General features: G+C 43.1%; 1 protein-coding gene across 1 annotated transcript in view; it reads left to right on the top strand.

The window, feature by feature from the left end:
* Nucleotides 1-12760, top strand: part of LOC117499247 (receptor tyrosine-protein kinase erbB-4-like) — a 211332-nt gene that overhangs the window by 160786 nt on the left and 37786 nt on the right. The window contains exons 15-18 of the mRNA XM_034151628.1: nt 2510-2603; nt 4702-4856; nt 7812-7856; nt 10448-10580. Coding sequence (XP_034007519.1) covers nt 2510-2603; nt 4702-4856; nt 7812-7856; nt 10448-10580 — 427 coding nt within the window. The remainder of the gene's footprint in view (nt 1-2509; nt 2604-4701; nt 4857-7811; nt 7857-10447; nt 10581-12760) is intronic.

Raw genomic sequence — 12760 nt, 5'->3', positions numbered from 1 at the left:
AGTTTAATCCTTTAACAGAGTATTGAAGGAGCCCTATTATGCTCCATTATAGGTTCATATGTGTATGTTGTGCCTCTACCGTGACATGTTTCCATGCTTTAAGGTTCAAAAGCATTGTAAATCAAAGTATCCCATCGTCTTCATAGAGCGTTACCTGTTTTGTCGGTAACTTGCTGTAATATTAATACTTGGTAAGTTACTGTAAATGGAGTTGTACTGTGTGCAGCATGGACTGACGTACTTTCTGCTCTGAATCTATTGTATTAGACTGTAACTCTCTACAGAATTGAGCCTTGGCGCATTAAATATGTTTCCAGGTTGATGATTTTAAACCTTAAGATTCCTCAGCTCGCCCTCTTTATACGTCTCCATTCTTAATGAGTAAAGGCACTAATTCCCTTTAGTTTATACGTCTGTTGAATAAAACAAAGCAGGAGCAAAGGCGTGCGAGAGGGGAAAAGGAAAACGGCTGAGATGGTGTCCACTGGGGTTTCGGGGGGGGGGGGGAAGAGGGTGGAAGCGGATTAGGCAGGCGTTGAAAGTGTTTAATTAAAAAAGTTGCTCTGCTGGGTTGCCCATGCTCTGGTTTGCTGGAGGTTTGGGGGTCTGAATAGTAGCCACAGTGCTGCTTAAATTCCTGCTAAAACAGGGCTAATCCCCCATCAGGCCTTCCCCCCGGTGGGGCCCTTGGCGCGCACTTCCAGCCGTGAAGGGGGCCAATCAGGAGGAACGGCTTTGAAGGAATGGAAATGACCCTGGAGAGCACCGTTGCCGAGGTCTTTGTCTCTCACCTCTTCTCCTCCATGTATTTTTTCTCCCCCTCAAACAACAAAAGAGATATCTCTGCACGGCCTGGACCCTGTTTCTAAAGGATTCCCCTGGACAGAGCTTCCAGGGGAGAAAAGTAATTTATTTGGGAACAAGGGAAAGATAGACGAGGGAGGAATGTGCAAAGAGCAATGGGAGTTTCCTTTGAATCCCACTGAAAAACATTATTGATAAAAGGACACCGTGATACTGTATGTTTGGGGGCTTTAGACGAGCAGGGAGGGGAGGGTTAGGACAACATTTTGTAACTTTCTGTTACTTTCCGAAACCAAGATATTTCATATATTATAGACTAAGCCTTCAGAATAGTATAGTATAGCAAATGCTGTTTTAGCATTTGCTATACTATCAATCAATCAACCGATCAATCAATCAGTCAATCAATTACCCCATATTAGAAGTCATAAAAAAGCAGTCAAAATAGTAGTAAAATCTGCTATAAAAGCATAAAAGGCACGGGAAAAGGGAACTCTAGTGTTTTATATTCACTTGTATTGCCCCTTAATGTGATACAGTGGAATTCTGCAGTGTCTCTCTTTTGTGTGGCTTTTAGAACCAGCACGTCTAAGATGTTTCCAAAATGCACCCAATGCAAATGTGTAAAACACACATACCCGCAGGCCATCCAAATATGCAAAATCACATAAGAAAACAGCTCACAAAGAGGAATCTGTTGAATCTATATTCCACCCGAGTAGCATCACATGCAAACACAAACAAACCGCGCACCCAGAATCCCCCTCATTATCCCCCTCATTATCCCACCACTGTGAGAAAAGGGGTTCTTGTTTGTAACCGGGTGAATCCTCCTCTGAGAGCTGTCTGTCCTCAGCATCGACTGATCGATCCCTCTGATGTGAAAAGTGTTTTTGATCGGCCGCGGTTCGTATCGACGGCCCGCAATCCTCCGCTCGCCGGAGACTTCAAAAACAGAGATAATGTACTGAATCTGACACAAACAACGGGAGAAATGTATGGATCTGGTGCATGCAAACACACACACATGGACTAATGGGGATGCAACCGTGCGGCCTGGGGCACTCTGCAGCTCCTGTCTGGGTAATTGCACGGTATAAACCCAATATCGAGCTCTATTGTTCGCCTCCAGAAGACTAAAAGCCATAGCATCATGGACTACATGCAGTGCTCGAAATGGCTAAATAAAGACTCTCCTACCAACTGCAATGATATTATATTTGATTAGACAACATTTATTATTTTTCTTACTCTTTTTTTCCATGCCCTCTCCCTGGCTTCCTTCCCCATTCCCTTCCACCAGCTCTCCTCCTCCCTCCTCCCTCCACGATTCCCCTCGTGTTTGCCCACAATTTGAAAAGGCTGTTAATTATTCATGAGCCTTCCCCTGTTTGCATATTGACCATACTAAGCCTTTAACTTGATCAAATAGTCTTAGGCAGCGATCTGCCCTGCGTGCCCCTCTACCGGAGGGCACTCCAGCAGGCAGTGCAGTTGGAAATCAGGGAGATGAAGCTTTAACCTGTCTTTCTTGATACTGTGTAGCATGTTGGTAAAATCAAAAGGTTGCTATGTACAGCTGGCGCGCATACACACAGCGGACTTCAACATCCTCCACAGCATGCTCTTAATCAATATTTCAACTGGGTACGCTCTCAAATCTATAATACATGCACCTCTATCTTGATTTTCCTATCTCTATCAGGGAGATGCGGGAATTTTCCAATGGATCTGTGTGCCTGGAGTGTGATAGCCAGTGTGAGAAGATGGAGGGGAACACCATGACATGTTTTGGACAGGTAAGACTCTCCTGGATACACTTCAGACACAACCAACGTTCACTTAATGATACTTTCTGAAGGTGGACTGTCGATCAAAACCGCTCCTCTCATTTTTCTATTCAAGATAGTCCCATATCTCTTGCGTGCTGAAGTGGAATTCCAACTTGTTTTTTTTGTTTCGCGCACCGGATTTGAAAAGATGTATGTGCTGTGTTTGCAAAGGTGAATGCTAGGTTAATGGGAGGAATGATAAACTACTGTGCAGGCATGCTTTTGGCAAGCACACACTCATGAGAGAAAAATGAGATTACTTTATGACCTTCCCTTAAAGTTACCTTTATGGTCCCAGATTTGATCCCTCACAACTTGTTTGAAATGATCTTGTGATGTAGTGATGGACATCTATGCACCCAAAAAACGTGCAACTTCATAACACAAAAGCACAAACCTGTTGCACTGCTTGTTCTGTCTCAAATCAGGAGGAAATTAAGTCCTGGAGCCACACATACTGACATTAAATGTGTATTAATCCGCAGGTCAAAAATAAATCCTAACAAATATGTAATCTCTCCTGTTAGAGTTAAGAGAGTTTGAGAGACAAAGGGGCACATTTTTAGAAGGGGGAATAATGTTGCTAACTAACTAACTTTAGCCACAACTTTTTGTCTCTAAAACACTTCACAAATAGTATACAACTATTTTTTTAGGGTTACTTTTCATTATAGGCAGCCGTTTCCTATGCTGGAGTAACACAGGATAGTTATTGGCATCCAAATAATTGTCTTTACCACGCACAATTGGTTTATCTATCAGATATGTAAATGTGTACTTTCTCAAGTTAGACTTCTCAGAAGTCAGAGGAAATATCTATTATTTTATTCACATATGACTAAAAATCATTCAAAGATTGTTTCTGCATCTAGGTATGTTTCACTGAAATACTGTTAATGTATGTTTTACTGTAATAATTAGGCTGAGTGCTGCTGATAGGAAAGGGGTGTAAGAAAGCAACAACCTAACACCTTTATCCTTTAGGGGTCGTTAGCTACACCGCCTTCCAATGCATTTTGCATTTCCAGTGTCACAAGTTGTATCGAATGCGCCGCATGACTTATTTTGTGGAATTTAGTGCTTGTGTGAGTAACCTTTCATGACTGTCCCTGGAGAAGGAGACAGAGAGAGAATAAGAGATGAAGAGGCAGAGAGACGCTCCTCAAGGATGCACAGAGGCGTCCCGACTTTGGGATGCCGGTCACAGCCGAGTAGTAAATAACACCGGAGTCAATCATCCGCAGGCGCTCTTACACACAGATACACATGCATGCGCCATATACGGACACACTCGGATGCAATCAGACATCTGTATGCCTTCACACTGGCGCATGCGTACGCACAAAGATGCAAAGTGAGAATAATGTTTATTGATGGCGTGTGGATCTGTGTGTCAAGCTGTGAGGAGCTGTCCGTCAGGTCACTGCGTTCGTCATTAGCAACAGAGCGTGGCGCCAAAACACACACCTCCAAATCTTTGCACTATTTGAAGTCAACGCGCCGGTTTAAATGAAGCATAAACACACACACAGTGCTCTCACATGTATGCACACACACTGTTCTCTGTCTTACTTATTCATGACTGTGCTGCAGCTCAGCTCAGTTACCACTTGTCATCTCCTCTATCACATTCGATGCGCCGCGCTTTGACACGACCTGATTCCTTATGCGTTTTGCCAATTTGAACAGGGCCGTGTCGGAATACACTCCTGGCCATTTTGCTCAACACATTATAAATCACTGAATGGCATTCATGTGCCGGCCGCATTAAACGTGGTAGGAAGTGAGCAAATTTGACATGATTCGCCAGGTTTGTATTTGATTCCCTTCTTTCCCCCTTTTACATTTTCTGACACCTCCATTCTTTCTTCTCGCTTTATCCCATTTAATTTCCCCTAACTTTATTTCCTCCGCCCATTATTTTGTCTGACATTTCTTTCCTCTCTCTGTTGATTCCCCGTCGTTCCATCTCACTAATCCCATTACTGCACCCTCTTTTTCTTTATTCATCCCTTGTCCGCCACCTCCTCCTAACCCCTCCTCTCATCTCCCTCCTCTTCCTCAGGGTCCGGACCAATGTGTGCAATGCTTCCACTTCAAAGATGGACCCAACTGTGTGGAGAAGTGCCCCGATGGGGTGCAGGGGCCCAGCGGTTTCATCTTCAAGTACGCCAAGGCCAACAACGAGTGTCATCCCTGCCACGCCAACTGCACCCAGGGGTAAGAGAGGAATCATATGGAGAAATGTGAACATTCACAAGCGTAGGTGCTTCTATGCGGTTTCAATTCTTGTAAAGACATTCTGCTTTGGACATTGGGTGCCTTTCTTCCAAAGAGGGAGAGAGGATAACTTAATCTAAGGGCTGCTTCATTCCCCGACCTGTAGCTGGCTCCTGTTGGCTCTCCGGTCAGAAGCAGAATGCATTGACCCTAAAGGCCACGTGGAGTGTAGTGGAGATGAACTGTGAGTGAAAGCATGGGCGCAGAGAGACAGTAGCTAGAGGGGAGGTATAAAGCCAAGGGGGAAGGTGGTGTGGGGTGTACAGCGTGGAAATGTAAGATAAGGCAGACAGTCGAAAGGTTGTATGTGGAGGTGGAAGAAGTACCTGAGAAAAAGGAAAAGTAGGAAAGAAAAAAGGGACATTTTGTAGCATAACGCTGAAAATGCACTAGATATCCTGAAGATGTACCTCATTATAGAGTTTTATTGTTGCTACAAGACAGACTTAGTCGACACAACATAAGGTCATTCATGTTTTATACCTTGTTAGGAACTTTAGTCAAAGTCAACTTTATTGTCAATCTTTCAGTTTGTGTGTACAGACAGAGGGATCGAAACACCGTTTCCCACAATCCCGAATATAAAAATAGAAATATGTATAACATATGTATATCCTATATATACACAATCAACAGACACATTTCTACATGTGCACACATTAAGATAACAAAACAAACACAACAATCATAATAATAAATAAATACATTTATCAGTTGATCTGTCGACAGACAACTAACAGTTTGAAATATGCCGGATATAGATGGTAAACAACAATTCCATTCATTGATTTTGGGTCATTGTGGCTGTGTTTTTAAATAGCTGCCTTAGCCCGCTATCCAGGACAACACAGGGGGGATGGTTCATATACAGAGCAGAAGTATGTGGAGCAAACAAAGTTAGAGTGCTGAAACCTAGCAACAGGGCTGCAGATATGATCCAAGGTGGAAAGAGATGTAATGTACTCTCTCACATAGCAGGAGGTTATTTGTGCTATTGCAGCGACCCTTTAAGTGTTCACAGTATAACACTGAGTGAATAGGCAAAAACAACCGATGTATGAGAAGCAGGGAGAAAAGGTACATGTGAAGCTGTTATTCTTCCCGTGAGCCAGTCACAACCGTCCCCGACTGCGTGGACATTAATCTGTCGTCGGCATGACAACACCTCCATCACGCGTTGTCATTTTATCCTGCCCTACAGCCACGGGGCACTGCGGATTAACATCCAGACAGAAGCTGTGTCTGGGTATTAGAGGCCTTGAGCCGCAGTGAGACATTGGCGAGGTCAAAGGTCAGTGTCAGGGACACAGCGGCGTCCTTGAGGCGGGTAAAGAGTTTGTAGCTTGCTAAAGGACACTTCAACAGGGCAGACGATTAAACCAGGCGCCTCGTTACACCGCCTTCAAAGGTTTCTCGAGGGAAGAGGACGGGGATGCACGGAGGGATTATTCGAAAGGGAATGGTGCATGGCGGTGTTATGAAGGCATGCACCATTTATTAGGGTTAGTTATTGTAGTTTGGTAATAAAGGTAGTTTCCAGATTGCTGCCGTTTAAGTAGAGCTCTAACTTTGAAATCTGAACACACAGACATGTTCAGCTTATCCTCAAATGTTCACAAACAACTTGTTTGAATGCTTGTTTTCTGAATGGAGTTTTGTCTGATAATGGCTATGCTAACATTTGAGCTTCTCCATCAACACTCAAAACAACTTAATTTACTCCAGAACTGGCCTTGGAATTATTACGTTTACTTCAATATTAAAGTTATCCAAATAAATCCTGAAGTAATAGCCAACTACGAACAATACAAATCACAAGAAGCATTAGCACAAGAGACAACACTTTCTAAATGGGGGAAGAATATGTTCTGTACCTGCCTGAGGATGTTTATTGTCCGACTACTCTTTTGTTCTCCAGGAGGGAAACTGACTAACACGCACACGCACACGCACACGCACACGCACACGCACACGCACACGCACACGCACACGCACACACGCACACACACACACACACACACACACACACACACACACACACACACACACACACACACACACACTCTTTAGACAGTGATTAATAGCTAATTGGCTGTTTGGTGCACCGTTTAATTGACAACCGAGCGACTTTGGAGGAGCCACAGTTGTCACCAAATTAATTCTAAAGTTAGCACGCTCTCCTAATTTGCTATGTAATTTGTTGTGTCTTGTGTGAAACGCACCCACACACACACACACACAAAACCCGTTCTTCTGTGTCTATCCTTTTGTTCAAAGTTCTCCACTCAAGGAGATAGAATTAACGAGCAGCCAACTGTCTGCATTTCCTACTTACCTAAATGCAAAAAAGGCTCATCAATCGATGGCATGTTAACACGACAGATTTCTTTTATTTCTTGTATTCGGAAAGAAGTTAAAGATTCTCCAGTGTCGGCTGCAAATCACACTATTTGTGTTAATCAAAACCAAAAAAGCAAAACATCTGGAAATAACTTGCAAACCTTTCTCTCCTTGTTTAACTTGGGGTCAAATACTCACTGGAGACAACAAACACTGCAACTTGCCACCTATAAAGTAGATTTTCTATTTTAAATAGATAGTGAACGGGAGACTGCTTTCTGGGAATTTCCCTAAAGGCTAAACACAGTATTTTGTTTAGAAAAAGCTCCCAGATGATGCTCCTCAATCCAAAAATGTTTCATGAAAGAAACAACAACACTGCTTTTTCTCATCCAAATGCTTCTTCATCTCCTGTTGACAAGTGTTGGTCCGTGCTCGTGGATTCAATTTTGCGCAGGTGACAGCTGATTGACGTGGGAGAAAGACACAACGAGGTTTACTCATAACCTGTCCCCGGTTTAATGGATGATCTCTCTTGGTTTGTTTGCCCTGCAGGTGCGTCGGGCCGAGACTCCAAGATTGTGTCGGGATGATGGACAGGTAAGGGATCTCAGGATGTCTTTTGTAATGTGGGGCAGGGAGACCACCATCGAAACCTGCCACTACTCATTAATGTTTCCCATGATGCTCAGTAACAAGTGTCAGTTTGGTTTGTTATAATTGTTTTGTTCTTGTCTAATTCTTCTGGAGAAACGTATGCCCATGTTAGCATTTAATGTGTCAGTTTATGATGTCATTTCATTATGGATAAGGTAAAAATCAAACAAATCTGAAAGGAACAGTAGAGCATTTCCTTGTTGACATGAATGAACAAACCACAATCCATTTAGTTCCATTGTGTTGAAGAGAAGGCAAAAATATCTATTGCGAATATCTCTGACTGTCGCTATACATCTTTTGGCATTACATGGTATGTCTCCAAATAACTATACTGTGCTACATCTAGTAACACGGCTACTATTATAAAACAGCCAAGTAGAATTTATAAAAGCATTTTGTGTACATCCACCTAAATAGCCTGAAGGCACGACAAGAACTCCATTAAAAAAGGCCCATAAAAACAAGTGATCTTTTACAGTAAGAGCGCATTCAAAGGAGTGACAAACTCATTAGAATTTAACCAAACCAGCAAAGCCATAAAAAAAGAGGGTCTTGAGCTGCTTTTAAACCGAGGGAACATAAATGAGACCTTTTTTATTTCCCCCTGGCAGGCTTCTGCTGAGTCTCTATTCCCAGAGTTGTTCTTTTTGCTCTTACAGCGGCACCATTCCCCCGTCTCGTTCGGTGACCTCGTGTCGCTTGTTCCGCTGTAAACCCTTTCTTCCTAATTGGAGAAGTCCTTTCTCTTGTCTCCCTCTTTTCCCTCCATGTCTTCTAATCTCCCCTATATGTCCCCTTGTTGTTGTTTCTCCTTGTCTCCCTGTTTGTTAAATCCATGCCAAACTGCTGCATTACTATTCACCACATGGCTGTATATCTCATTATGTCGAACCCCCACAGCCTCTTTGTACATTTCAAGCTACCCCCCCCCGCCCGCCTTTCTTTGGGGTCTTCACAATCGATATCAAAAGCAGACGGCACCTTGCTCCATGGTACATGAGACTTCCATTAGCCGCTAATGGCCTTTACAACTAATAGAGTTTTGGATTTCAGGTTGAAGCAGGTGGTATGTTTTTAAAAGAATAACAGCACGGGGATGATTCTGGCGAGAAGGTGAACATGGAATACAGAGCGGAAGGATAAATGAAAAGAGAGGAATAGTAGGAGAGATTGTAGCCGTGGCATAATGGCAGACACAAGTGCAAGAGGTTATGTAAATGGCAAAAGCATTAACGGTGTTATTATCGAAGAGGAAGTGCTTTTAACTTCCAACCTTTAGGCCTGACTTAAGCAGATCCCCCTCCCCACCCCCCCATAAGATTCAGAAGCAATTTGGGAAGGATTGGCACTTTTAATTCCGCATTTATTAGGAGTTATAGTCGAGGAGGACTTACGCTGGGAAGCACGTTTAAATTCCATTAAAGCAAAAAATTCCATTTCCATGCTTTGTTAAATAAAGGACTTTTCTCCATCAAGTTATTTTGCCGTATACTGTTCAGAAGAAGAAGAAATAATAGATTATAGATAATATATAATAATGTAATAATGAGAATACGGCCTTTAAATGTATTTATCGTAACATTTCACACATTTTTCAGCACACTACAGAAGTATAGGGTCAACATGTGCCCCGTACACCTCATCATCGATTAAGACAATACGTATTGTCTTACATTCTTTCTTTTAAATGTAATATTTTATATTTATGTTGGAGTGGCGCAGTGGGCTGTGCGTTTGATCATCAGATCAAGGGGGCGTTGGGGAACTCCAGTTCGAAACCCGCTTCCGCCGCCTCTGCGTCAGGCCGTTGTGTCCTTGGGCAAGACACTTCAAATTTCGAATGTGCTCCTGTGGGTATTGTCCACAGTACATGTATGATATCAATGTGTACTTGTAAAGCGCCTCGATGACTTTGAGGTGTGAAGATGGGCGGTGTGGCGCAGTGGGCTGTGCATTTATCATCAGATCAAGGGGGCGAAACCCGCCGCCGCTGCGTCTGTAAAGCCGTTGTGTCCTTGGGCAAGACACTTCACCTGAATTTGCTCCTGTGGGTATTGTCCACAGTACATGACCGTTACATGTATGTCTGATATGTATGTGTAATGTGTATCTGTAAAGCGCTTTGGGTCATGGAAAAAGCGCTATAATAAATATACGGAATTATTATTATAAATCTACAGACACCCAACAAACTTAGTCAAAAAAGACCTGAATGTGTAGTTTGGATGTTTTCTTTCCACTATTCTAAAAGAAAAGCCTGAAAACCTATGTATTTGCTTTAATGAAAAGAGTGGAACTATGGGCAAGAGCACAAACCCTGACATCTCTAGCCTGGAAATAACTAGTTGAAAGAATAAAGATAGAGAGGTGTGCAAAATGAAGAGAGAACAAAGGAATTAAGGAGAAATTGTAGTAAGTAGTTTTTTGGTACGTTTCAGAAGTGGTCATTGTCTGAGCCTTGCACTTCCTCCCAAATTGCCTTTTTGGTTTCCTACAATGTTAATGCTTCTCCTCTTCCTCCGCCTCGACAGGACACCGCTAATAGCAGCTGGCGTCATCGGCGGCTTATTTATCATCGTCATCCTGGCGCTCAGCGTGGCCGTCTCTGTCCGCCGCAAGAGCATCAAGAAGAAGAGGGCCCTGCGGCGCTTCTTGGAGACGGAGGTGAGAGTTTTCTGCTGCTTTTACCTCGACTTCATTTTTGTCCGAGGGTACAGAATTTGTAGAATTAATTGCAGCTACAGAATAAATTAGTAATAGCTCCGGGGTTAGTAATGGCTTTAGACACATTACCACTGTTTAATGAATTGTATTGATCCCAGGGAGGAAATTGGGAAAGATGCCTACCTTATGGGACACAAAATGAACAAGGCAAAGTTTGTTTGCTTAAAGGGACAATTTCAAAGTGTTTTTATGTTGTGAATAAATGTCTGTTGAATCATGTTCTATCGCCTAAGGACATAACACAAAAGGGGATTGAGTCTATGGCCCACTGATGGGTGTCTTTGATGGCATTTCCGAGAAAGAAATGCCTAACTTCGACACTTTTGTATGTTTTTCTGCTCTAAAAGCCTTTTCCCTTTTATCTTTTTGGTTTGTTTTGGGTGCATCGCTTGCCACTTTCTTTGAGTTTGTTAGAAATCCTTTCCCTCAAAGTGGCAGTGCACTTTTCCAGACGAATGCTAGACTTAAAAGCAAACCTTGAAACATTAAACCTTGGCTATGGTACTTAGCCAAACCACGCATTGCGCGGAAAATTATGCACGGCCGCCATCGCCCCATCGATCTGGCCTTGAAGGGAGTTCATTTCTTGGAAGCATTAGACCGCCGAGCAGACTTTATATTCAGAGGAGAAAGTCAAAGATTGAGGTGTAGGTGAGTGCAGGGTTGATGCGCTGATCACCCTACAACACACTCTCTTGTTCCAGCGGTTGTGTCACACTGCAGGTCCGCCGAGTGGCCTTGCCTATAGGAGTGGGGCACGCTGCCTGTCACTCTGCATTAGTATAATTTACAGGTAGAGGCAGCAGTGTTATAGACAGCTGTCAGGCTGGAGAGGGGAATCGGAGGAGGGCGGCCATGGGCACTTTCTGCCTCGTCCCGGCCACACACATCCATCTTAATCAGGCGGGCCCTGTTCCGACAGCGTCTTGACTGGAAGGGAAGTCTTCAGTCCAAGAATATTCACTAATGTACTGTCACAGTGAAGGAGAGGAGGGGGGGGAGTCTGCAGGGGGATCTTCTTGACCCCTTTTGCATCTCCCGTTATAAAGTTAAAACATATTCCTCAATCCAAGGTCCTAATATGTTTTAAAGGACACCTATCATGCTATTTTTAAATCGACTAAAACATGTTTATTTGCTTCCTTCCGTCTGTCTAAGTATACCTGTATTCAAATTCCGTTTAAAACACTCTGTTTTAGCGACTGTCTCTTTAAGAACCACTCCTAAAAAAGTTGTCTCTGATTGGTCACCGTTTCTTGGTCTTCCGTATCTTGGCCAAAAGTAATTTTTCTGTGTATTTTATCAATGAAACGGTATTGGTAAATGATTAAACAATCGTCAAAGTTAATAAATGTACCCTAGACGTACTCCATATACTCCACCAGGGAATCATGAAATATTGCCAGCCGAGTCAATTTTCCCATCCTCGGGGAGACCTAATAGGGTATAAAAGTAATTAGACACAATCAAATCTTTAACGCCTGACACAAGCTGGCCTACGGATTACAGACAGACCACTTATTAAGAGTAGGTCATGGGTTCCATCCCCACGACACATTAGCAGCTGTGTTTTAGTGTCCCGAGTATCACATTAGCTGAATGGTGGTGAGCTAAGCTATGGATCAATGTTTGATAGAGTTATAATGTGAAGTTGTGATGTGTGCCTGCAGGGATGTAGATATTTCATCTGTAGTCATCACCTCAGTTAAAAAATGAAGGTTTTGATGTAAATTGGTATTGTGCAAGTGTTGAGGGCACTCGTTCTACAAAGTAACGGTGCGTCTACACAGCAGCGTTAAAAAAATCTTGAAACGCTTCTGCCCATTCACTTTGAATGGGGTGACGTCACTTTCCCTCACTTTTCGCCGAAATGCATTGTGGGCAGGCGAGCGGAGATTTTCAGGATTTTCAGGATTCAAAGTTGAACAATGTTCAACTTTTGAGGCTGAGGTGGAAGCGTCAGCCAATCAAATCCCGTGTACGCAAATCTGACAGTTCAAGCTCTAGCCAATCAAACGGCGTGTATGCTGGGAGAGACATACCGCAGGTCATTTCCTCATATTCCAAAAAATGGAGGAGAAATTAGCGGTAGGGAATCAATCACCCGGTGCTTTATGACC

Source organism: Trematomus bernacchii, unplaced genomic scaffold, assembly GCF_902827165.1.
Source record: "Trematomus bernacchii unplaced genomic scaffold, fTreBer1.1, whole genome shotgun sequence".
In the NCBI taxonomy this organism is placed as follows: Eukaryota; Metazoa; Chordata; class Actinopteri; order Perciformes; family Nototheniidae; genus Trematomus; species Trematomus bernacchii.
This window is presented reverse-complemented; position numbering and strand designations above follow the sequence as displayed.